The 27,147-nt window shown below is 41.8% G+C and overlaps 1 protein-coding gene and 1 pseudogene across 4 annotated transcripts in view; one reads left to right on the plus strand and one right to left on the minus strand.

Annotated features, from left to right (window-relative positions):
* Positions 1 to 7,338: 7,338 nt before the first annotated feature.
* PROX1 (prospero homeobox 1) overlaps positions 7,339 to 27,147 on the minus strand; it is an 80,143-nt gene continuing 60,334 nt past the window's right edge. For 2 of the 4 annotated variants that reach the window (XM_066619057.1, XM_066619042.1), the window contains one exon: positions 7,339 to 15,790. In XM_066619057.1, coding sequence (XP_066475154.1) covers positions 15,605 to 15,790 — 186 coding nt within the window. In that variant the 3' untranslated portion in view covers positions 7,339 to 15,604. Of the gene's footprint in view, positions 15,794 to 27,147 lie in introns of all 4 variants that reach the window. The other 2 variants (XM_066619051.1, XM_066619031.1) reach the window with 1 other exon arrangement.
* Positions 20,032 to 20,151, plus strand: LOC136637627 (5S ribosomal RNA; annotated as a pseudogene).

Here is a 27,147-nt window from a genome sequence, read left to right on the forward strand (position 1 = left end):
TGTCCAATGCACATGTAGCAGCAAACCTGGATTTGCCCAGTGTAATGTGTGAAAGAGTTTAAACAGTAGTCTTAAGCAGACTTGGAAATATTCCACTGAAATCAGTAGGATATACTTCTAAGCGATTATACCTAGGATGGGACTGGCAAAACATTAAAAACAATTGCAAAGCTCTGGGAGTATTTATGCTAGGAAAGTATAAATTTTGAGACACATACGTGTGCGTGCACACACTGATGTATTCGCTGTCCAAAATTGTGGAATTACCATTGAAACATGATTTTACTGCCTCCTCCCCACAACCATCCCACTCCTTCAAAGCCATTGTAGTATGAAGCATGAAGTCTGGACAAGCAGCTTCCTAAGGCCATTAGGAAATAAGCTATTATCAGGCACAGCACTCTAGCAAAGAAGACCCTAGTTATGTTTCCATGCACTGTAGTCATGGCAGGATAAAGCATGAGCCACCCAGCCAGTGAGGGATGGGTGGATGGAGCAAAAAACTGCAGAAAGCTGGGTTGAGACAGTAGTGGATTGGCCTTGCAGGTTGAGACAATAGCACTGGCTGTCTAACCCACCAAAGACGACTGTCCCCAAAAGAGAGGACAGTGTAGCAGGTCTCTCTTCGCATGAGAAAACAGTGGCAGTGGGTCCCGTCCCTCCTGCTATATGCACATAGGTAAAGATTGCCCTTAGCAAAAAATTTTCCCACCACCATCCTTGCTAAAAACAATGGGTTGATTTAGATTTGTCTTGTTTAAGTAAACGTTTTTAGACTGATAATGACTGGGTCTTGTTCTCTCTGAAAGAGATTATCATGTAAAATGTTGGCTCTGAGACTCTGAGATTAAAATGAAATGCATGTTGAGCTGCCCTCCCCCCAAGACTTGAAAGCCCTCCCCCCAAGATCTAAATTCTCCATTTTCTTTTTATTTGATGGAGTTTGAGAGATTAAAATGAATTGCGCATGGAGATGCCCTCACTAGGCTGAGAAGGATAGTTTCCAGTCAATTGCCTGGATCAAATGCTGCCCCTAAATCCCCTTCCCCCCTGTTTTTTTTTTACTTCTGATTAATTTTTTCAGCATCTGCTGGGATGCTAGACCAATGATTTTCAACCAGTGTGCCGCAACATAGTGGTGTACTGCCTATGGCCTGCAGGTGTGCTGTGGTAGTTTGGGGGAAGGGTAATTTATTAGTAGGGCCATTTGGGATGTGAGCCCTCTGCTGGCACTGCGGTGTGCCTTGTCAATTGTACAAAAACTTATGGTGTGCCCTGAAAATTTTAGTGCTTTGTCAGTGTGCCTTGAGATGAAAAGGGTTGAAAATCACTGCTATTTACAGTGGCAAAGAAGGATCTTTGTTATCTGCAGGGTTGTGGGTGTGTGGCTTGACAATGGGGTGTGGCTACAGGGTGTCTGGAGAGCTCCTGCATACCAAAATTAGCTTTATACCCATAGAAATTTGACTTCATTTACAACTCGGTTACTAAACCCAACTTTAAGACTATTTAGGCACATTAACACCTTATGTCCCCCACCTATTTAGCAATTTTGGTACCCACAGCCTCAGATCATTCTCAGAACCCACCCTCAAGGCTTCTATGCCCATCTCCATCATTCCAACTTATCATTTGGGAGCAGATTCACACGATCAGTTTCAACCCACTGTTTGAGAAATGCTATGTTACATGTATTTAAACTTATTAATTGTTGGGAATGAGGAATGATGTTAAGCCATAGGTCTCATGACAAAGTCAGGTTTTGAAAGACAATGCGAAGGAAGAAAGAAAGGTATGTGTTCAGAGAAGGAGTTCCACACACATACAAGGAAGTATGTGCAGGCATGTTAGAGAGACAGCCAAGTTTGGGTAGTTGAGGGTGGTAGAGTTGGAGGAACAATGGTCTTGGGCATGGACATAGCAAGAAGGCCCAAAATGTAGGTGGGATCAGTCTGTTCAATGACAGAGAGCTGGTGCTGAATAGAGACAGGTCTTCCTTGTGTTGAAATGGATACACTAGCCTCAGGGTGGTTGTTCTGCGACTCCACAACGGTAGTGACTAGGTTAGGGAGGTTTTACCTATTCTGAGCCTCTGGGGGAGGTAGTGTGGGTTGTGAGTCTAAGTGCTCCCTGGGCTGGTGCAAGTAAAGCACATTTGCGCCTCCCTCTGAGTAAGCTGTGCTGGCACATGGAGGAGCGCTGGCCTGCGGAGGCGAGATCCAGCTTCCGCAGTGGCGGCAGCAGGTGAGAACATAAGAACATAAGAACAGCCCCACTGGATCAGGCCATAGGCCCATCTAGTCCAGCTTCCTGTATCTCACAGCGGCCCACCAAATGCCCCAGGGAGCACACCAGATAACAAGAGACCTCATCCTGGTGCTCTCCCCTACATCTGGCTGCTCTCCCCTACATCTGGCTCATCCCCTACATCAGGTGAGTTTGCGTCAGCTGAGCTTGGCTGGTGCAGGGGTCTGGAGAGGGCGGGTGGAGGGTGGGGAGGAGGTGGAGGCGTTTTGGGGTGGGGGAAGGTGGCGGATGGGCAGTGGGTGAGTCCATGGGTGGGTTGGCAGGGAGCTAGCGGTGGGGCCAGGACCCGGCAGTTATGCCAGATCCTAGCTCCCGATCCCAGGCAGTGTGGAGTGGCTCGTCAGGTGGTGAAGATCCGAATAGACCCATTGGGACTGCTGCAACTCTCCCCGGGATAAGGGGGAAAGTTTCCCCTTGCCTTGGGCCGAGCATCATCTAGCCCCAAACTCCACCTGTTCCAGTGCAAGTTAGGACTGTGCTACTGGGGAATAAAAAAGAAATTAAATTGCAAAGAAAGAAAACAAACAAAAAAATCCAAAATATCACAGGTCACACTGTTCAGGTCTGTTAGGAATCAGGATTTTGGTACCCCCTTTCTTCTTTTGGATAATTATTTGATTTATGAAAGCTTCTCTTTGGTTTTATGCTGTGCTGGCACGAACTGTCTCAGAATTGCCGACAACTAGGACTATTTTGTACTAAAAGGTGTTAAACACTTGTAATAAATATTTTTCCTTATTTCCCCCAGGGCCTGGTTCCATCTCTGGTTGGTGAAGCATAAAAAAGAGCTGTCATGCCCAGTTTTAATAGGCAATAGGATTTCAGGCCCCAAGAGTTGTTTCATAGTCTGGCAGTGGACATAATGAAACTGGCCACTGTTTCCACAAGATTTTCCCCATCAAGTGTTCTCCCCTGTCACCTCCCCCAGCTGCCTGTGTGCCTATTACCAAGGAAAACAGCATGTTTGCATTGGATCTTTAGTGGCTCTTTATGAAGAGCTTTCTTTTTTCAATGTAAATGTTTTCTGAGGACAAGCTTGCCATTCTAAAACATTAAGAGTGCGAGCAAATGTAGGTGCCTTAAAACTGCAGTTTCATTGTTCATTTTGATTCCTTCTTTTAAAGCATATTTGTCTCACTTTTCTGTCCGTGGTAATCAAAGTGGCTTATAAATCAATGTAAAGCCAGCTAAAACAGGAGCACTGTTGGAACAACTGCTCTGTGAAAAGCAACCAATCACAGAGCCAGTCTCCATTAGGAAGAAATTCCATGTTCTGGATGCTGCTTTAGAAAATTCCCCTCTCTTGTACCCACCCACCAACATTTGATGATGGTGAGAGCAGACCTTCAGATTTAGATTTCCAGACTCAAAATACGTTCATTCAGAAAGAGATGGCCTTTACAGTATCTTGGGCCCACTCCATTTAGAACAAGTTCTTTGAATGGTGCCCCAAAACAAACTGGTACCAATGAATGCAATATAGTAGCAAAATGATGGAATCTGTTTTATGGGTCTCAAAACTCTGGCAGATGTATTGTGCATGTTTGCACTTTAGAGCAAAACTGTCTCAATTACATTCAAAACTATCTTCTTGACTAGGGACAGAAACAGTGCACGCCACCATATTACCTGAATCCACCACGCACATTGGCCTCTGCTCCTGTGTACACCCCTCCATGGAGGGTTAGCAGGCAAACGAGCAGGTGTGCTTCTATCCCTCCTTTCTTCAGCTTACAAAGTGCACAGTGCAGTCTCCTAAGTTCACATGTCTTCTGTTTGAAATGAACAGGTGCAGGCCAGAATCCCTGCTCATGCTCTTGGTCAGGGGTGCCCAAACCCCGGCCCTGGGGCCACTTGCGGCCCTCGAGGCCTCCCAGTGTGGCCCTCAGGGAGCCCCCAGTCTCCAATGAGCCTCTGGCCCTCCTGAGATTTGTTGAGCCCACTCTGGCCCGACGCAACTTTTCTCAGCATGACGGCCAACTGTTCGACCTTTCGCGTGAGCTGTGGATGGAGGGCTCCCTCCACTGCTTGTTGTTTCATGTCTGTGATGCAGCAGCGGCAGCAAAGGAAAGGCCAGCCTTGCTTTGAACAAGGCCTTTTATAGGCCTTGAGCTATTGCAAGACCTGCATTCATTCATATAAGTTCATCTTTAATATATTCATTTATGTAAACTTATGTAAATTTATTCAAATTTAAAATGTAAATTAATTCTTTTTTTCTCCTGGCCCCTGACACAATGTCAGAGAGACAGTGTGGCCCTCCTGCCAAAAACTTTGGACACCCCTGCTCTTGGTAAACAGACAAGAGATTGAGTGGGGAGGCTGCAGATAGCAATCTATGTAAGAACAGAGAATGGACTGGCAGGCTCCAGTTGCCTATCCTTGCCTACTTAGTGTTTTGTGAGTAGATGGGGAGAGGTGATCTGGAGCCATAGCTGCATCTCCCCCTTCTTTTTGCAGTAGCACTAGAGAGCATGAGGGTGCTGCAGCTGTGTCCCAGCAAATTGGAAGAGGATTGAAGCACCCAGGGAAGCAGCAGATTGCAAAGAGCAGTGGAAAGACAGGCATGAGGTTTGTCTGTTCGCTGCCCCTCAAGGGTGCCACTGCGTGCAAACATTTCAGGTAGCCGTATGGTTGGGCTGCCCCTAACTAGGGGAATGCCCACATGCTGTGTTTTTTTTTTCCTCTCAGTCCTTATATGAACTGATTAAGCACACTGGTTAGAATATCCACCCCCCCCCCCCAAAAAAAAGGTAGTATAGCACCCATGCTGTCCAAATGGCAGTACACGAGGCAGATGGAGGCATGGGAGTGGGAAACATTTGTCAGTAGTGCTATATTGTGACTGCTAATGATGTGACTTGTTCATCAGGAAAGATGCATATATCAACTCTTCCCTTAGTCATCAACTATCTAGCCCACTGGCATAGGCTCAGAGGTATCTTTCTGCTAGTAGAAAGCCTCCTCTGATCACGGAAAGGCTGTATCCAACTTAGCAAAAGCATGTTACGTGAGAAAAGTGATCCCAGGTCCAGAAGCATTTCTGTTTGTGCAAGCTCTTTTCCTTCCTATGCTATAGCCTGCGGTATCAAACTCTTGTCATACAGTGGGCCGAATAGTATTCACGATGCCTGCTAAGGGCTGGAAGGGATATCTTTCAGCAGGTATTAACCAGAAATAAGCACTTTTTTCACTTAGGAATTAATTAGCTGCAAATAACAGAAGAGAAAATACATCAATCTTGATCATATTTTCAAGATATATGTGAGCCAAATTATCATGCAGGTCGCCCTTTCAGCAGTGATACCTCAGCACAGCAAAGCAGCTGGTGGTGGTGCTGGGAGAGCCAGAGGGTGGACAAAGAGCTTCTGAGGGCCACATCCAGCCCGCAGGCCTTGCTCTCGTCCCTGCCTCCACTGATCTTATCAGTTTGGGTTGTCTAGGAATCAAGAATAAAGGAAGATTCCATGCAGACATGCATTAAGATTGAGACTCTGATCTTAAACATTTGCATGACTTTTCTTATCAAAAGTTGTGGCGTCATTTTGTTTTGGTATATGATGTTGTTTGGAAACATCAGTCATGCTGGTCCCGTTATGGTCTGGAGCCTGCCAGTTCTGTCTGTGTGCCTAATTCCCTCCCCTCCGCAACCTGTCATTTAAAGAGATCTAAACTGAGCCTCCAAACTGCTCTTTAAACTCTCTTAAATTCTAAGCGCAATTTGGGGATTAGGCACCAGAGCTGTTCAAAAGAAAACCTGGGTGCGTGGGGAAACAGGCAGCATGCACTAGATAAATGACTCTTTCAAACAGCAGCTATGTCTTATCCCTGCTTTTTGAGCTTGCGGGAATGTGAAATAAAGTTTGGCAATTATGCTGGATATCTTGTGAAAGTGAACACTTTGGGGGAAAATAATTAAGCTCGTGTCCAGAACATTTTGGGGCATTCCGCTATCATGACTTAAGTGGCAGGCTTCACATTCCTGCAGCCACACACCTCCAGGGAATATTTACCTCTTTCCCCGAAGCACTATATTTTCACTCCTAATCTCCATTAACAATAACAAAAAAGAAAATAAGACTGCACTGTCATACATAAGAACAACCATTGAACTCAATGGGACTTGCTCCTTAATAAATATACTCCGGGCTGCACTGTAACTTATCCTTGCTGAGAATGAGTGGTGCAGAGCCTCAAGGAAGAATTGTGATGCCACCGAAACACAAGAAACGTCCAGTAGCCTCAGGTTCAAGAATCCTCTACACTGAGACCTTGTTGCCAAACATGAACCTGTGAGTGGACAAGTCCCTGAGTTCCAGGTGGACCTGCAGCCCTAGGCACTAGCTACCAATCTCTTCTTTTCAGAGAGCTCATCATGTTGGCAACCTTCAGTCTCGAAAGACTATGGTATCGCGCTCTGAATGGTGGTTCTGGAACAGCATCTAGTGTGGCTGAAAAGGCCGATTCGGGAGTGACAATCCCTTCCACACCGGGAGCAAGTGCAGTCTGTCCCTGGTCTGTCTCCCTGGCTATGGGCCTTCCTTCTTTGCCTCTTTGCCTCAGACTGTTGGCCAAGTGTCTCTTCAAACTGGGAAAGGCCATGCTGCACAGCCTGCCTCCAAGTGGGCCGCTCAGAGGCCAGAGAGCTCATAGTAAAATACATACATTCTTCAATACAGTAGGAGCAGAAGGAACCCTCATGAGATCCCAGAGTGCACTGCATTTTATATATTTAGTCCTGACCTGGTTTTGAAGCAGTTACCATTGTATCTTCTCCATTGAGTTCTGCTTCAGGTTTGAGGCAGCTGAGGGATTAGATTTGGGTTCCATTTCTTTTCACTGGAATAATCTTTCTGAGTGTGTTTGTGTGTGTGTTTTATGGGGTTTTTGGTTTTTTTAATCCCCTGACAAAAAATGTGTGTTGCTGTGTGATGGAATATTTCGAGTATCTTGTCTGCCTCATTTCATCTTTTCGTGTGCAGGTAAAGTTGTTTTGTTGTTTTTTTTTAGAAAAAATGTAAACAATGGCAATGAGCTTGTAATTTATATTTTATTTTGCACAAGCTTGCATATATACGCACATACATTCAGTTTAGAGAAGATGGAAGGCACACAAGGCAATTGAACTACTGTATCCTTTAAGTGGTACAAAGCAAAAAGGTAAAGGTCTGGAGAGTATACAAAAGCTTAAAACACACAAAATAAGATTCCCTCCCTTCCCCCTACCCCCAATCCATTTTTCCTGATTTCTTTTCAATTTAGTAGCTGCCAAGCTAGAATTGTAACTTTTTCAATCAATTGTCTACTGCACCTTTTTCCCTCCATACAGACAGGGGAGTCTTCATGTTTTATCACATCATCAATTAATATTACAGTACATCCTTGGTAATACAAAATTGTACACCATCAAATAAATTAGGATAAATTAAACCAATAAATTATGCAAAGTCTTCAGAACAATAGACAACAACAACAACAAAAATTCCACAGTTGAAATTGCCTCTAGCTAAAAAATAAAATTAAAAAAAAAAAATCAAAACTGACTTTATTAATTCAGTTATTGTTCTAACTTCAAATTAAAGGGTCTTTATTACAAAAAAGAGTTTAATAATGCTATTTACAACATATTGCTAAATAATATAAAGGCAGTGTTTTGTCACTTTTGTTACTATATACATATGAGAAGTAGCTGGGACAATATCATATATGCTTTAACCTTTGACTCTTCCAGTAAAATAAATATGTTGCTCTAATGCTTGAGTTCAGATTATATGGTGAGAATATTTCACATTAAATTAATATGATTTTTCCACAATAACCTGGTGTATGTTAAACTTCAGGCAGGATGAATTTGTGAGCAAATTTAAGTGCGAAATCTCATTCAAATTTGCTGGTAGATTCCTTGTGTATTTTAGCAATTTTGATGGCGGCTGGCTGAATAGTGAAAATAATTGTGGCTCAGATGACAAGAATGGCTCAAGTCACCACCTTTCATACTTTGAAACAGAGCTATTTCAAAGAAGACACAAAGGTTAAATACCAGTTTTCATCCCAGCTGAAAATATGAGCATTTTCAATGGTTTACAACCAACAGTCCTACAGAAAACAAAATTGCATTTCCTTCAACAGAACATTTAAGTGCAATACAGTAACTGCTTACTCATATAAACCAGTTACATTCTTTAAGGGGAGCTTTTTGAAAACAATGCTTATTAAAAATTCCAAACACAGAATAGATACCCAAAAGAAATCTTTGCACTAGAACACCAATAATTACTATATAATACACATGACAAATAGAGGAGGATTTTTTTTCCAGTTTTTTTATTACTTCTCATGTACAATGCTCATTTGGGGGCAGTTTGCAAACCACTTGTATATAACCACTTATATATATGTATAAGAAAGGACTTTTACCAGCATATATATATCTTTCAGATATATATCTTTCAGATATATATCACCAGATATATCTTTCAGATCTGCTGGTGAAAGTCCTTTCTTTAAAGCCACAAAATATTCACTTTTATTTTTTAGTTTCATATTAACCCATGAAGGGGGAAAATACCCTTTGCCAATAAATTACTTTGCGCCCCTAGAAAACAAAAATTCTGTAAATTTTATAGAAACTGGATCACCTATGTCTTGGACATATGATAAAAGAGATCTATTTTTTTTTTTAAGTACTGAGCTGGGGTTGTTTAAAGAATGCTTTCAACTATCTACACAGTTACTGCAGCGTGTCTTATAAATTTAGCAGACGTTCTCTGAATATAAGTAAAATTGTATGCCTTTTATTCAAGAAGAGCCATCAAGCTGAATATGTACATTGCTTTATAAAAGTTCCCCTCAGCTATAGATGTTCACCCACATACCTGATACATTTAACAACAATTCGGCAAACTTAAAACACTTTAAATTAAATAATACTCAGAGGCACAAAGCAAACCTCAGGATATATGGGTGAACATGTCTGTAAATAATTACTACAATCTAATATCTTTCACTTTAAAAAAGAAAAAAAGAACCATTTAATGTGAAGCGTTCCCATTACACAACCATAGATACAGTAAGAATTAAATGTTTCATAGTTTCAAATAGAACGTTCTTCTCACAAAACATAACAAATGTCTAAAATAGGTTCTTAATCTACATTGGAAAAATGTAAGCTTTTCACTTCACACGCATCTTTGTGTGTGTATAAGTATATATACATATATATATATATTTATATATTATCATGTGTATATGTGAGTATATATGTATGTATATGTATACACATATATATAATACGTATGAAATATTGCTTCTATACTACTTTTTCATTAGGCTAAGAAAACACAAGATTTGCACCACTGTTACAAAAAATTGGCTTCTACAAGAAATTTCCAAAATTGAATGCTGCTCAAACGACGGAAGGATAAAATAATTTGCATTATCAAACTGTTCTAAAAATTCTCTTCTTCAAAAACTTATTCTCCTGCTTTTTTTTTTTAAATTTTCTTTAAAAAGACACAAAATATGCATAGCTATCCACATTATGTCAAACAGCTGGAGAAAAAAAAAAAGGAAAAAATAATCTAGTGTTTATTGCAGCCGTCGTAATTGGGAGAAAAAGAAAGTTCAAAAAGATGAAAATCGTAAGCCACAAGAAGGCACAAGAACAATTGTACTTGTGGGGGCGGGGAAGAGAAAAATGGGTAATTTGAAGGATTTTTTTTTTCCTAATCCTTCCGCTGGTGCATTTAAGATCTAGGCACACACTATAACCTCAAGTTTCTATGCAGAAAAATATATATATATATATATGTATATATATATGAGTTGGAAGGAAATGACTGTCAGCATGGAATTTCAACATTGTTTTTCCACTGTAAACTTTTCTTTTCTACAACAAAAGCAGCCTTCTGCTTTTGAGTGACCAATTGTATGAATGGCATTGCTGAGCAATAAGCATTTCAAGGTATGTGGCTATCAGTGTCACGCACGCTGGCATCTCAAGTTGACCCAAGATGTCCAGATAGGGCAGCTGTATTCATGCTTTTATCAAGAGCTACGCTATGTAGAATTTGATTGAGAGAGGGACTGTGTCTGCATTACACGTTTTATAGGAATTGAACAGCAGTTTTTCCTGCTACAGTTTCCTTCAAAGAATTTTGGGAATTGTTGGATAAAGGTGTTGAGAATCTCTGTTAGAGCTTTCTCATCATGTCACTGCAGTTCCAAGTATTTAGGTTAGGAAAGAAAATTAGGACCAGCTCACCTTCACAGCATTATTTCTGTATTTTGGGCATGACAGAGCCAACTGTGTCAATCTCAACCCTCCCTTCCTGATATTTAGCGTTCAACTTTTTGGATAGGATTGCAATGGACAGGCAGCGCAGTAGGACAAACCTGGCAAGCAAGGTACATCTATAGGATCAAGGTGATAACTCCATTTTTAAAAAGTGGTGTTAGAGAGATCATTGGGAGATGGATGAAGCCTACTTAAAACATAGCAAAGATTGATGCTTTATATTTATATTTCATATGCCTTGGGAGGCACAAAGGCAATATGGCTATATAATGCAACAAAGTCATCATAAAAGACCTAGTCAAACCATCCATTTATATATATTATATATTTTAAACTTTAGATCAAGGTTTGTTTGCCTGCTTTTTCCTTAGTTTCAGCATTCCTATATGTCATTCACTAGAGATTTATGTATCCTATGTTTAAATAAATAAATAAATAAATGTCATACAGGCTAAAGTTCACTTAATTCAATTAATCCCATTTCAGTCAAAAATAATGGCAGTACTGCTAAACATATTAATACTAACAATAAAAAGCAAAAACACAGATCAGGAAAGGTTTCTCGAAGTATGCCTACATATTACAACTGAAGTATGGCTTTTATTTTTATTGATTGATTGTTTGATTGATTCCTCATGTTGAAGGTGGCAATAAAGAACAGACAGTGTATACGAAAATTGCCACTGCAGTATTTTTCAATGTGAACATGGTTCACTATGTGCGCAACCCTATGGGAAATTCTTACGTGCAAGTTCTTGTGAGGCAAAAATGTACAAGAGTTTTTGAATGCCTCCTGTGCATTTCCAGCAAGCTTCAGCAAAAATAGTCTGCTTTAGCAGAAATAGGCCCTACATTAAAACTGGAATGTTCTCCCATAACAAGAAAAGAAGTACGTAGCCAGACTTTTCATCCCTTTTTCGATGGAAATGCTATACAATGTATAGGCAATTTCCAGATATTGTTCCAGGCCGCAATGGCCGTGTGCAACATGGAGCATGACAGTAAGTACTTCAATGAAAGTGTACTTGCTGGTGCAAGGATTAGAGATTCCTTATTTTGGCATGAAAGTAGCTCTGCCTCCTATGCCAATCCTGCGAGAGCATCCAGACTAGCAGTGAAGGGAACAGGAACAAGCATCATGAACATGACGATTGTGGGTGTTCCAGAGTACTGATAGTTGGCAAAACCCTACATCTGGAAATGCCCTAATAATAGGCACATCATGCACAAAAAAAATAAATAAATAAAAAAAGAGTGGCATTTATGCTTGCAACTGTATGGATGCAAAAATTATACTAAGTACTTAGAGGACATTTAGGAGTGACATGGTTCACTTTGATTGCAATGCATAGTGACACTAGTGGTCCTTCATCCCATGCTACTGGTTGCATTGCCTATATCCATAGGCACAAGAAGTGCTTAAAAAGAATGATGGACCACAATCCAAAAGGCTATGGGCAAAAAAAAAAAAAAATTCCATTTGTGCATAAGTAGGGTTCTGTATGTAGTTAATGTCTGGGTACATCTTGCTTGTTTTCACGTGCAAAGGTACACCAGGAAAATCACTATACTACATATCCAAACCCTGTTTTTGCATGTGAAAAAGAATAGCTGGATCACAGCCTCTTTTTTTTTTAAATGATCAGTTTTTTTAAGGCTTTTTAAAAGACAAATTACTGCAGTCATCCATTTCTGTCTTTTAAGCAATATTTGTAAATGAAGCATCATTGCAGTGATTAGGTCAGCTTTAAAAAATAAATGTCAGATGGGGTAAACTTTCACTCTCCAAAGTCAAAAAACAATTTTGTTTTTGTTGTAAAAAACCGTCAAATTCAATACAGGAGAAAAGGGAGGGTCCTAAATAAAATGATTTGCTAAAACTGTAAAACAGACACCTTGGCTAATTAGTATCAAATCAGTATCAAATTGTCCTGGGGGAATCTGGGTAATGAAAAGCACTAGCTCAGGTAACAATAAATTCTTACTGCATCTGTACAAAAGACAACAGAGAAACGACAAACACATAGTGCCATAGCATGTAAGAAAAACACTACTGGACACTACACCTTTTGCAAAAAGGCCAAAAGGAAAGGAGATCCACTAAAGAAAGCACAAAAAATTAGCTGCAAGCATTTATGAATTAGGCTGATTATTGAGTAAACTCACTTCAGCTGGATTCATACAACTCTTCTTCTTAACACTCTAAGGTAAACTCTTTGGGTCCCTTGTGAAGAAGATTGTCATGGACTGCTTCAATGAGCATTCTAGTTCGGTAAATGTCAAAAAATCAGGGACAGCATCAGGCCAAATGCTCAGTGGTTGTCGAAAATGGCAGATGTGCGTTTCATAACTCTTAATGCTTTATAGAATTTAACATGAGATTGTGATGTTATAATGTTTATCTGCCCCACATCTTTGGCTGCTGGTGGAGAAACTCAGTTAAACATTATGGTGGGGCGGGAAAACTCTCTGCATGACTGCCATTTTCAGTAGCCACTGTATATTTAGCACAACCAACTGCAATTGTCTTTGTCCACCATCAGGATACAAATTGATCCATGTGGCTGTTTTGTACAAGGTGATAAACAAAAGTTATCCTGAGGTGAAATTACCTAAAAACTCTTGACAAAAACGCCATTATTTCATATATTATACTCTTTTTCATTTGCTGCTAACTTTTGTTGTAGAAGAGAAATCATTTGATCAGTTCTATTTATTGTTAATACTTCACTTATTTTTTATGAAATAATAAATGCTTTTGCTCTCCTAGCCAACAGGACTGGTGTAATGTTTCTGTATGATTCATAGCAGGTGTGGGCAACTTTTTGGGGCAAAAGTGTTGGACGTTCGGTGATGATGTCATCACGTCATGGATGAATATCCAGGTCTCTGAGCTCCCAGAAGCAGCTGTGCGGAGCCCAGCTTGGGAGACAATGTCTCCTGTCCAGGTTGCCGCAGGCCTGACAGGGCATGGCAGAGCCACTTGCACAGGCTCATGGAGGGCTGTGTGTGTGTTGCTCTGTTGGTTGTGCAGCACAGGGGCTGTGTGGCAGAAGGACCTTGCAGGCCTGGGCATGTGGCTCTGCCATGCCCTGTCTGACTTGCTGCAAATTGCACAGGAGGCTTTGCCTCCCAAGATGAACTCCACATGGGCTGGATTACTTTGGGTGGTGGTATAGAACCGGCCCATGAACCATAGGTTGCCAAACCCTGATCCATAGGCACAATCCAGAGCAAGTTAAACAAACCGAAGCCCCAGTATGTTACCAAGCACAGTTAGCCATTTCTCTTCCATGGGCTTTAATCAATGAAATACAGTTTGCCAATTTTTCCCTAGATTTGTGCTCTATATTTGTTGTGCCTTGCTTAATTATTAAATAGTATTTTCTATTAAAATGCCTCTATTCCATTTCTAATATGCAGGAAAAATAATTGTACTTGGGAGATGAGATATCAGTATTTCTTTTTCTTTTTTTTTTTGTCTCCATAAATTTTGGAAATAAAGCAAAGGTATCACAATACTTCTCAGATGGAAAGGTAATTAAAAACATTACTTTGCAGGTAAAAATATTAAAATACCAAATATATACAAAGCTTAGGGGCTTTGGGGAAAGAAGAGTACATTTTGATGAAAATGCTATTTAGGATATCATTAAGACCTGGGCATTGAGTGAGAGTGTGAGGGCCCAATCCAGTCAATGGACATCTATTCAGAAGTAAACCTTACTACATTCAATGCAACTTACTTCCAAGTACATGTGTACAGAATTTCAGCTTCAAAGTCCCATTGATTTCAAAAGGGAGATTTACTACATGCTCCACTCTCCTATTAAAACAATGAGATTCAAAACTGCTTCATTATGGGTGGGTCACACTATAATTCTTTACTCTATGGAGAGTCAAATGCTACTGTTTTAATAAGCTTGTCATCTTATGGAACTTAATTCATTGATATCCTGTTATGTATACTGTGTTTGCAAGCACCAAAGCCCCCTGCCCTGTGTGCATTTATTTTGTTTTGTGCAGTATTGCTATGCTGTATCCCCATACATACTTTCGTACAAATATATGGGGATAAATAGTGACAGGGCAAACTCCAAAAATAAGGGGATTCCATTATTGTGCATTTTGATTTGGATCTAGACATCTCTGGAGTCTGGGTCCAATCTGAAATGGATCCATTCAAACCTTCAGCAGTTCCCAGGAGGCCTCCTTCCCGACCCTATTTTTTCAGACTTATTGAGGAGGCAAGAAGCACCCCCAGAAACAAATGCAGTAAGGAGTCTAGTCCACAACTGTATCATGTGTGCTTGTGGTAGCAGCTAGGACACTGAAAACCAGGTGAAATGGTTTGGGGGTGTACATTGTTCTTGTGAGAGGAAAGCTTGGAGACTAGTATGGACTTTTCATGTTGCTTGAGGAACTAAAAGGGGTGTTTATAACTTCTAAGCCGTGACACAAAAACCTACCTCCTGTCAAGCTAAAATTTAGAAAGCTCTAAGCTTATGAAATGCCTCCATAGAGTTGAGAGTGTAATATAAACAAATAGACCTCATTGCCTGTAGAATTGCGCTGTGACATTTGTCTTTCTAAAAGAAAATGCCACTTGTAGCAAGTAATAACTCTAGCAAAACATTTTTTTTTTTAAAAGAGAGTAATGCCCTAAACTTGCTAAAACAGGCTGGTACACACTTCAAAACATTCTTCTCCTGAAAAAAAAAGGAACCAATTTTTCTTCCCTCCAAATGTTATAGGTCATGGCTCAAAGTTAAACAAAGTCTGGAGTTAAAATAATTAGCCACTTGTTACTGCCCTAAACTAAAAAAAAATATAAAAAAAAATCATGAGGAATTCTGATCAGATTTCATATACATATATTTTATTATATATACATATATGAAATTAATATAGACACGCGCACACACGCACACTACTACACAATTTGGGCATCAAGAGGGGATCTGCTACTTTTATACATTCATAAATAGTGGTTGAAAATCCCTACTCATGGAGGAGCTCTTGGAGGCAGTTTGGGGATTTGAAAATCTCAGGAACTTCACTGTCCAGTTTGCAGATGACCTTGTATATGGCCTTCTTCCAGGAAGGATCAACATCTTTGCCTGCGATAATGGCATTGAAAAACTCTCGTAATGTGATCTGAGCCACTTCCAGGAATCTCTCTGGAACCTGCTGATACAAGGAGACAATGGCATTAATAAAAGTTTTCAGTTTCAAGTCTCTGGGTCTTCAAAGGAAACTGAGCTAAGTTCTTGCTTTCAAAAGGGAGCTTACATAGCACCTGCATTTTCTAAATACGGCAGACCTCTATTCTCTTAGGCAAGGCTGTTATATATAGTACAATAGTAATAACTTTTAAAACATGTGTTAGCTAGCTTTGTAAAGTTGAACCATAGAATGTAGGTATTAAAATATGAACATCTGGGTTTAGAGGGTGCTGGATTTATAAGATATAATTAGCAGAGGAAGGGAATGGAAAAAAAGCAACGGCTATTGCCTCGAAGGTCTGCAGTTTATTTTACCCACGTATCTATTTGTTTGTTCACTCTTTCTCCATGAGTATTCAAGTGAGAATTTAGTATGTGCTGAACACAGCATAGCCTCTTAATTTCTGTATTCAGCTTTTGGTCTCAGCCAGTGCTGGGAGCCAGCAAAGAAATGGGGGTATCTACAAACAGTTGTTTTTGCAGATGAGGACCTAATAAGCAATCCCCTAATGGCTTGCTTCAGTGTTGGTGTTGTATGTGGGATGCCCATAACATTTTCTTGTATGCTGCCATTATGGTCCCTCTTCAACCCAAATGTCCCAATAAAAACCATACTGATACAATGGGGGACTCTGCACATGCTGTGACCATAGTCACAAGTTCTATCTGACCCATTAGGTTTCTAAATGACAATCCAATTCATTTGGCATATTGAAAATCATTGCACATGGGCATACTGTTCTCAGCATCTTCCATTATTTATATATTTCCAGGAAAAGGGCGCTTTCCCCCCAGTTCCTCCTCATTAACTAGTTCCTGCTCATTGTCTTTATGTGTAAAAAAAGGATTCAATACGTGAAGATTCAGATCCACTTCATAATAGCCATCTGTGTGAGTGGCCACTAACAATATAACTAAAATTGAGTGTTGGGAGAGTTACAACAGACAAAAGAAAATATTTCTTTACTCAGCGTGTGGTTGGTCTGTGGAACTCCTTGCCACAGGATGTGGTAACGGCAACTGGCCTGGATGCCTTTAAAAGGGGATTGGACAAGTTTCTGGAGGAAAAATCCATTACGGGTTATAAGCCATGATGCGTATGTGCAACCTCCTGATTTCAGAAATGGGCTATGTCAGAATGCCAGATGCAAGGGAGGGCACCAGGATGAGGTCTCTTGTTATCTGGTGTGCTCCCTGGGGCATTTGGTGGGCTGCTGTGAGATACAGGAAGCTGGACTAGATGGGCCTATGGCCTGATCCAGTGTGGCTGTTCTTATGTTCTTATGGTCCATTACTTTGCTTACCTAATGCCACTGGAACTCATGTTCCAACAGTATTAAACACTTGATGGTGGTTGCAAATATGAGCCACCATCAGGCGAACCTGGGATGCCATCACAAGCAGCAGCACCAGCTTGACAGTGGCAACATGTCCCCAAGCGCTGGTAAGACAGCACAGGGTATGGGAGGGAGGTGAGAGGTAGGCAGAACAGGGTGGGGAGGAGGGTGGATTGGATTTGGGAAGGGGGGAGGGTTCAGTGGCAGCAGTAGTCACCAGCATAACCACCATCCCGGTCTCAATCCCCAACCAAGTTTACTCAGACTTGTGCCAGCAATATTGATACCGCAGATCTGAGAAGACTCATTGGGTTGGCAGGATATTCTCTTCCCCAAGGAGGCCTCCAGAGGCTGAAACTCCTCTGTGGAAACAGTGGGTTCCCCAGTGGCACCACTGTAGTACCAGGTGGGGAGTTAGATTGGGTTGGGAGTCCAGCAGAGACTCACAAGATCGAATGTTGTCAATGGCTTCTACTTTCACTCCCTAATGGCACCATCCTCCCGATAGTTGATTTGCACAGATCAAAACCAGGCTTTGTTTAAATGTCCATTTTTTCTGTCCCATGCATAGGTGGTAAATTTTGACATTTTTCATGGACAGGTGAATTGTAAAATTTGGATGTATGTGTGAAACCCACAAGTGGTGGAAGACTACTAGTTGCCATTTTTTTTACAGACTTCCCCTTAGAACAATTATACATTTTACATTGGACCGGGGGGGGGGGGGATTGTGGTCATAAGTCAGCTAGTGGGCTGAATGCCACTGCTGTGAAAGTCGAAATGAGATCAGTCTTGAGCTTCCCACCAGTTTTAAGTTAAAAGTTCTAAAATGAAAACTTTATGCTCTGCCCTTGTTCTGACCAAGTGCTCATGGAGGACAAGAGAAAGGGGAGTGACTGTGGCCAACTGATACAGTACGTTCTTTTCATGAAGACGGTCACAGGTCAATCCCTGGCATCTCCATTTTGGATCAGGTAGATGATGGTGCAAAATAGCTATGCCTGAGACAGTAAAGGGCTGCACATAGTTAAAGTGGACATTACTGGGTTAAATATACCAGTGACCTGACTCAATATAAGACAGCATAATATATTCAACTCAGAGGTTATCCATTCTTGAATGTGGCCCATCTGTCACTATCAAATAGGCAATACTGTATTCAGACAAAAGGCCCTCACTTCTGTTGTAGAATCTAATCCCAGAAGCTCTCTCATTCACTTGCAGATATCAAGTGACTTTAATGCAATACCATTGAAGAATGGCTCCACAGGCTTGCATCTCTTGGCAGTTCCAGAATCTAGGTGATGAACCTCCTATGTTTTCTTCAAACTGCTCTTAAACAACCCTGTCCATTATCTTGCCATTCCACACAGAAGATATGAAAAGAACCACAATGAAGCATTGGAAGCTTTCTCACCATTGTAATGGATGACACACTAGCAATCTATGAGCCAGATTTTGCCCTGAGCCAGACATGTGAGGAGCTGCCGCTGAAGTCAGTGGGAGTTGCTTACATATACTAGAGGGTGGAATTTGGGCCCAAACACTGAGAGTCCTTTGCAAAAGCACATTGACTCATATTGCTGAACCTTCTTAGTCAAAGGAATGACATGCAAAGAAAGAGAAGGGGCATTCAGCATTAAGGATTAAAATAATCACTTTCCTCTTACTGGAATATATTCCAACAACACACCTGTATTTTTGTTTTTAGGCACATAAGCACAAATTGCTCTGCCAAAGGATAGATGATGAAGCTGTTTGTAAGAGTTGCAATAAAGAATTGGCTCAGTTACAGGAACCCCTCTCTCAAAGCTGACAGGAGCAAAATGGTGCATGTCATTGAGGTTATGTAGGGTTGGGAGTTTAAGGATGGTGGGAGGTTGTTAGCTAAATGTTATGGAAAGATAACAAATATTTGATAAATTCAGTCAAATATTTCTACGAAGGTTTGATGAGATACTGAAAAACAGCAGATATTTTTCCTTCCACATTTTGCTGCAGATTAGAAAAGGCGAAAAGTTTCCAACGTAGTTTCCAATGGTATGGAAAAACAGAGTTAAGGATGTTTTTTATAAAAAAGGCAAGAAAACAACACCTTCCTATGAAGCATGAACCTGCCTTATAACTGAGTTGACCATTGGGTTCATTTAACCCAATTTTGTCCACTCTAAGTGGTGATTTGTTGCATTGATGGTTTTTTATCATTTGTGTATTGCACTTTGCTTCCAGTACCACACTGTGGTATAATTATTCCTTCAGAAAAAAGAAACCAGCCAGAGCACAAGTGGGACTTCTAGATAACAAACACGTAAAAGGAGTTCTGAAGTAAGGCAAGGATAGTACAGAAAAGCTGAATGGATTCTGAATGCTGAAAAAGCTGGAGGAATACCCACTCCCCAACCTGCTGGACAACATCCTAGGCCACTGAGAAGTGACAAAGGATGAAGTGACACGTCCTAGGTTGAATGGCATTTATCCACAGGCTCTCAAAGGCTCAGATATGAAACCATTAACCTTTCAACTAAAATATAATTTATCATGGATATGGCCATCTTAACCAGAGGACTAGAAGTCAGGCAATATAATTCCAATTTGTGTGGGGTGGGGGGAGGACAGGGAGAGAGAGTATGTAAAAGATCCACATGTAATCTAGGGAAATAGAAAGCAACTCAACATCTGTCCTGTGATATTTTGGAGAAAAACAATATTAAAGCTAGAACTGCTAAATACAGATAAAAACTGGCTGAGAAAGAATCTGCATGGCTCTGCAAAGGGAGGTTGCCACAAAGTTCTGGTGCCACTAAAGGACTGAGTGAGCCCACACCCATCAAAGATTGGGACCAGTTTGTAATGTTCACCTATTGCTTTCTGCAGCAACTTTTACCCTGCACATGCCCGATCTCGTCTGATCTCGGAAGCTAAGCAGGGTCAGGCCTGATTAGTACTTGGATGGGAGACTGCCTGGGACTAATGGGTGCTGTAGGCTTATACCATAGTCTTTCGAGACTGAAGGTTGCCAACCAACCATATTGCTTTCCATTGTTTTCTACTATCATAGGAAAGGATGCTCCTGCCCCAGCACCCAGCACTGAGAAGTCAAAAAAATCTGGTAGTGCTTGTGGCAGCAATGGTGAGGTCTCCATTTGGCCACTGGCACTACAGCAGTGATATCTCAGCTGCAAGGAACTATGGGGACTGTAGTTCCTAGTCTCTGATCATCCTTACTGCAAAGGACAGCTGGAACCAAACTGCATTTTCTATGGTTCCTTGTGTCCAGGGCATTGCCACAGCACTGACTGTTGTGAAAATAAGGCTCCTTTAAACAATGGGTTGTAAAGAACACCAGACAGATTATTATGTGAGGAATGTGGCCACGCACAGCAGATGAGACCACAAGAACAAGCTGGAAGGTTATCTGTAATGAAGTTCTCAGGTTAAACAATTACAATAAAATGTTCCTTGTTAGCATGCGATGGAATTTGTTTCATTTCTCAAGACGGACAGTGTCAATACCAGGTTGCTGGTGGCCCTGGGCAAGGCCTTTCATTGGGCCTCCGGAGCATCTGCTGCCTGCTCCCTGATGGTGCAATGAGCACTGCGATTGACACTGGTGGTCAGGGGTTGACCTAGTCAGGGCACTTTTCACTGTAAGGCTTTGTCACTGGCACCACCACATACATTTTGAAGAAATGAGGTGCCTATAACGTTTTGCATGCTGAGGTTGGGGAAACCCTCAGGCTTTGTTATAGTCCTGATGACATCATCTGCAGTATATTTGGGCCTATGCTTCAGAATGGGCTTGGATGTAAGCATGCAAATATAAGCAATTAGATGCCTAGTACCCAAATGCCACTGGTGTCACTGCCACGCCTTCCCCCAAAAAACCACAAGGAAAGGAGTAATCCAAGTGGAAGTCTATTCTTCATTTTGATTTTTGAACTTTCCAAAAGCAAAATTTTGAGAATTTAATTGTAAGATTTTTTTTAAACCAGTGGTTTCCAACCTTTAGGAGCCTGCAGACCCCTGAGACAAAAATTAGACTGGCTCTGGAACAGATGCAACCCCCATCCCCCTGTACACAAAAACTTGTAATAGAGATTTATTATATTTATTATTTATAGAGAAGATTTGTGAGTCACTGCTTTTGTTGCCATCTGCAGGAGGTCCATTCTGGAAGAGCTTGAAGGCAATCTTTTTTTCCTGAGACCTCACAGACCACTTCTCAGGGTCTCACAGACCATGGGTTGGGAACCAGTGTTTTAAAACAGTAACTCTTAACTCTCACTGATGAATCAATTCAATGATTTTAAGTATCAACTGATTAAATTCAATGCTTTCCCATTTCCCCCCTAAAATTTCTAACATTTCCATTATAAGGAGTTCTAAAAACATGAATTAAGAAATACACACTCATTCCTGTGAGCAACTTCAAACTGGGATAAACTGCCCAAGGTATATTTTTTCATTTAAAAAGAGGGTTTCAGCTCTAGAATACAGGAGTAACTGGCAAGGTGAGAGGGAGCTTTGTCCTTACCTAGATCAGGTCCTCCCCCCCCACCCCGGTGGCTTTGCCCCTAAAGGAAAGCTCCCCCTGGAACCCACGAAAAACTCATCTCCTGGGGCAAATTGCAGTTGCAGAGGGTGGTTGATCTGGATTGGGACTGTGGCAAGTGGAAAGGATTAACCGCCACACTCCACAATATGGTCCCACTCTGAATTGAGTCCTCACAGCTCCTATTTACGGCAGAAAAGTTAAGCACATCTGATTTCAGTGATAAACTTAACGCAACATATAGTTTGACCTTAACATTGAGTAAAAGACCCAGGTTCACACAGCTGTTTGAGATCACTCCCCAAAGTGCGGGGGGGGGGGGGATCTTCCTTTACCGTGAGAAGAGTGTCTGGCAAACCTCTGGGAAGCCTCTCCATCTCATGCATTTGAGCATGAAGTGATATTAGTGACATTGCAAAATTAGTCATTAGCTAGTTCAACCTAGCTGTGACCAAATGTTACTCCCTGCCACATGCAACTGTACACATTTAAAACAACAACAACTTTAAGCACCACCCTTTTAGTGGGCATATACTGCAGTTTCATAGTATATACCTGTAAAACTGTAATATGAAAGCTTTTGCATTAAAAGGTACTAATGGTGGATCAATGTCTGCATGTGGACACATGCAAATGACACATTAAGTGATTGGCACTGATCCATTGAACTCCCCCCCCCCCCAAAAAAAAAATAGCAACCATTGGCAGCCCTGATCCTATTGACAAAGGGAAAAAAGCTACCATCAGCCCCCCTCCCCTCCTTCAATGCTGGTATTTATAACAAAATGATAAGGCCGTCAGTGCTAATACTGGACTTAATGTAACATCTATTTGTCTGTATATGTGAGAAAGAGGTGCCTTGTCATTGTTATGGAAACAGAAAAGGCTAAAACAACTCTCTTTATGACTACTATGGCTTCCAGGGCATGGTAAGGGAGCATACAATACAACTGCTTTGCTAAAACAAAGATCCAAACCAAACATCCAACTCGTCCAAGTGAAAATACACCTGTGAGTCACATCCATGAGTTTCAACTCACATGGGATTTGTGACCACACACTCACTGCATTCCAGGGCTTCCTTCAAGGCAGAAGCTGTGCTAGTTCCTCTTCTGGTGCTGCCAATCATCCTTGGGCAGACTTTCCAAGGGGTACATGTGTCTGCATGACCCCAACATCACTTGGCAGCTGAAAGGGGTGGGAGCTTCCCCCTGAGGATTTGTCCTGAGGAGGGCAGTAAAGGTGAACCCAGTGAAAGCAAGATTCACAAGCCAATATTTTCTGTGCCAAAGGTGCCTCTGACAAAATCCTATTCTTCTGCCTATTCAGAACTGGAAGAGGTGGAAGTTATCTTTTGTCGGGGTGGGGGGTGGGTGGGGGGCAAATGGAGCCATTTTGCCTGATGGAGTTTTAAATCTTTGTGTGCCTGCAACAAGAGCCCAACACTCTTATAATCCCCCATCCCAACCACTGGTCGCTGTTCCCAAGAGTGGAACGAACACACACTTGTATCTTTAGCCATGTTCTGGAAGAACATCTCTCTGGAAAGGGGCAGGGAAGACTTGCTCAATGGAAAGGGGCCACATGTTTAATTCAGACACCTTCAGCAAGAAAACCAAAGCAAGTAGAAAAGCTGCAGTTTGCAAGACAAATTGGGTGCCTCCTTCCCTGCAGCTTGGACAGCAATCCTGTACACACTTTCCCAGGAGTAAGCTCACTGAACACAATGGGACTTCTGAGTAGGCATATATAGGAAAATATAAATAGATGACACTCCCTTCTCCAGCTAGAAGAGGATTGAAGTGCTGTTGACTTCCCCCTCCTTTTTTCCCCTCACCAGGATCCTAAGATGATAGAACAAAAAGATCAAGCAAAAGCTGCATTCATTGCTGCTGTTTCTCTTACTCATGCAAGCAAGGGGGAGAGGCAGCTGCCCTTTATAGTTGAAAAGAAGGAAAGGAGGAGGTGTGGCGAACAAGGGCTCTGCTGGTTGCCAGTCTAGGACACCACCTCATCTACCAAACTCACAGATATTGAGAACCATGTGGCTTCTTCAACCACAAGTTCACAAACCCACATGGAAGAACCCAAATATACTAATTACGAAGGTGGCAAGTGGAAAACAGATAACTTGGTTGCATGAAATGCATGGAACAAGGAAACTCGTGTGAGCTTCCTTGTCCATCCTAACATCAGCTTATTCTGTAGAAAAACGCCCATTACCACATGGATTTTTACACATGTGGCCTGGGCCTAAGTAGACCTAGTTCTGATCAGCGACTGGATGGATCATGCCTGGGACACCTAATGCACACTGTCTTGAGTTCCATAATGGAAGCAAGGTGGAATGTAAATACAATGAATATCATATAGTACGATCATTTACGGGTCATTTGTCAAGGTTGGCTTACTTACAACCTGTAAATGCCTTTGTCTATTTAACCCTTCTAGCTTCTGAGGAAATACTCAAAACGGGTGGCTGCACTGACTATGTTTCCAGGGGTTTCCAATACACTTCAGCCATTCCTGTCCCAATCTATTTTTATTGTCCGTCCCAGCTTGCTTCTTCATGCCAGGGTGTTGCTTATTTCTTTGTGTTGCATACTATCCTAATAGCCAGGGCTTAGCTTGAGCTAGGGCTCTCTAGAGCTTAGCTTTAGGACCTGTTTTCCATACCATGAAACTTTCCTGAGTTAGATAAAGTAATAAAAAAAGAATGAAGTGCTTCTGTGCATCTGCAGAATGCCTTTCCCCATCCACAAACTAATCCCAAGCAGCTCCTCACCCTGCATCAGAGGGAACCGTTTCCAGGTCAGTTGATGCAATTTCCAGGCTAGATGGTGACCAAGGTCCCCTCTTTTCTTGAATTATGGTTATGGCTTTAGACCACCTTTCTTCCAAGAAGTGCCATGCTCTGTACATAGCCCATCACTGCCCTTTTAACCTTGCAACAAGCCCTCAAGGCAGAGTGGTTGTAGAGAAGGTGGCTGGGCCAAAGCCACCCAATGAGTTTCATATTAGAATCCAAACCACTGTGGTCAAAGTCTGGTTCTCTCGAATATTAAACTAGCTCTTAAGAAATTATGCCCTCCTCACAGTTTGGTCAAGCTGACCCTTTTCCCTTGCACATGGTAGGCATAATCTTTTCTTAACATAATGCACATTTGGAGGCAACGCATCTAATGGTTTAAATGGATGGGTAGTTTGATTTTTTTTTTCCAGTGGGCCATTAACCAGTTAGCTGTTTTGTGGAACTGTGGGTAGCTTTTCCCCTGGCCCCAAGTGATGATGATCTATTCACTATATCCTTACACCTAACAGAACATCTCTCCAGTAGAAACATCTGCAGAAACAATGTCTCAGTGACAACTAAGACTTCCATCCAGATTTCTTTTTATAGACTCCACAACAATCTGTACTATGAACCCAGAACTTTTTCCTAGCATCAGGTGGCTGCAGTCAATCAAATGATAATACTTCACATTTGCCAGGAGGAAAGACAATGCTGAGAGAGAGAGAGAGAGAGAGAGAGAGAGAGAGAGAGAGAGAGAGAGAGAGAGAGAGAATGAATTAGGTGGTGGACTTCAAGCTTCTACTTCCAGCACACACTACAGTACTGTCTCAGAAAGGAACGATTTGTTGCTTCACACACTCAGTATAGCCTGGAGACAAATGCTGATTTTTTTCCTCCTACTTCTTCATTTTTTCCATTTATACCCTGCCTTTCACCAGTTGGTCCCAAGGTGGCTAAAAAGGGTATTAAAAGATAAAAACAATTTTACAATAAAATCAAAATCCAACAATTTAAAATAGCAACAGGGAACAGACAGAGTAGCCCAGAAGTGGCAGATACAGGAACAGCTCACAAGCCAAGAGCTTGGTGGGACATGTTGTCTCGAGTCTCCATTATGATATACGATGGAGTGGCCCAAGACCTACTGCTACCTGATGCTGCATGCCCAGTGCTTCTCCCCTTTTACCTGGTGATGTGCCTCCTGTTCCTTAGATTAGAAAAGGAAATGAATGATGGTGTGGAAGAGGACTGAGTGGTGGGTTACAGCATCAGGGACGATCTAACCCTCCATTCTCCTCTCTTCCATATTACTTCCATGCTGAGCCCCCTCTTCCTTTCCATCTACAGAGCAGGAGGAAGAGCAGAGAAGATGAGTGGACAACCCTAGTCATTCTGCAGCCTGGGCAGCCACCTCAGATGACCTCAAGGACAGGTTGGCCCTGTATATAGAAGAATTTCGTTTAAGTATTGAGTGCTGAATGTGATTTCCAGAACAGGCTCGCGAAGCTTTCTCCTTCTCTTTCTTGCCTCTTCTGTGAGAAGGCCAGGGTGACAGGAAGGAAAGGATGCAGAGCCTCCCATGCCTCCTCATCTCACCTTTCAGGCAGGCCATCTGTCCAACACTGCCTCTTCCTCCTTGCTCTCTACCCATCTGCTTGAAACCAACAGGAGAGTGGGAGCACCTACATGCCTGAAAGGTCAGAGGAAGAGGGAGGGGTGGTCTCCAGATAGTTTGCTGCTCTGCATTCCTCTCCCATCTCCTTGCCTGCACAGTTACTTCCCTAAGTGGCTGAGCTGGAAGTAATGGTGGTAGCAGCAGCAACCGTGGTGATGGTGGTGGGTCTGCATGCATAAATTTTTTTAAAGGAGAGGTCAGTGCAGGGCTGGTGGATTTCCATGAATTCAGACAGCAGGTCTGTTGATACCACCCCTAGAGAGTCCCTTTCATGGAAGCATAACTGATGTAGGTAGGCTTCTAGGCCTATAGAGAGAGCTGGTGTTTTATATTGGCGAAGAGACCATGCTACTAATGAGGAAATGCTCAGTCTGAATCTTTCCTTTGCCACGAACTCATTAGGTAGGCCTTAGGCAAGCCTCTTAGTCTTGGTGGGGACCTATGACAGATTATAATACTGAGCAACTTGACAGGGTTATTGTAAGGGTCACAACAAGAAAATCTATTTGAAGTGTTAAATGTTATCCCCAAGTCAGGTAGCAATGCTTATCCAAAGGGTATGTCCTGTCAGAGAGTGATGTCTGCCACAAGGCTGTCCTCTACTGACTCAGATCATTGATCTCCTTGCGCTTACTATTTTCTACACGCTGGCAGCAGCTTTCTGGAGTTCCACATGGGTTTTTCCCCCAGTTCTATCTGGACATGAAATTGAACCTTTTCACATGTGCAGCAAGCACTCTACCACTACCTTTCCCTTAATATCATTTCTTCCTGCTCCATACCATCTTGTACTAAACACCTGAGCTTCAAGTAGAAATACGTCTTAGAGAGCAAACAGCTTAAGCTGAAATATGGGAGAACTCCCATCCTTTTTATCGCATAAAGTAAACCAGATTAAGGGCCCAATCCTATTCAATTTGCCAGCGCTGACACAGATGTGACCACAGGGTGGGTGCTGCAT

The sequence above is a fragment of the Tiliqua scincoides genome, chromosome 1 (assembly GCF_035046505.1).
Source record: "Tiliqua scincoides isolate rTilSci1 chromosome 1, rTilSci1.hap2, whole genome shotgun sequence".
Taxonomy (NCBI): domain Eukaryota; kingdom Metazoa; phylum Chordata; class Lepidosauria; order Squamata; family Scincidae; genus Tiliqua; species Tiliqua scincoides.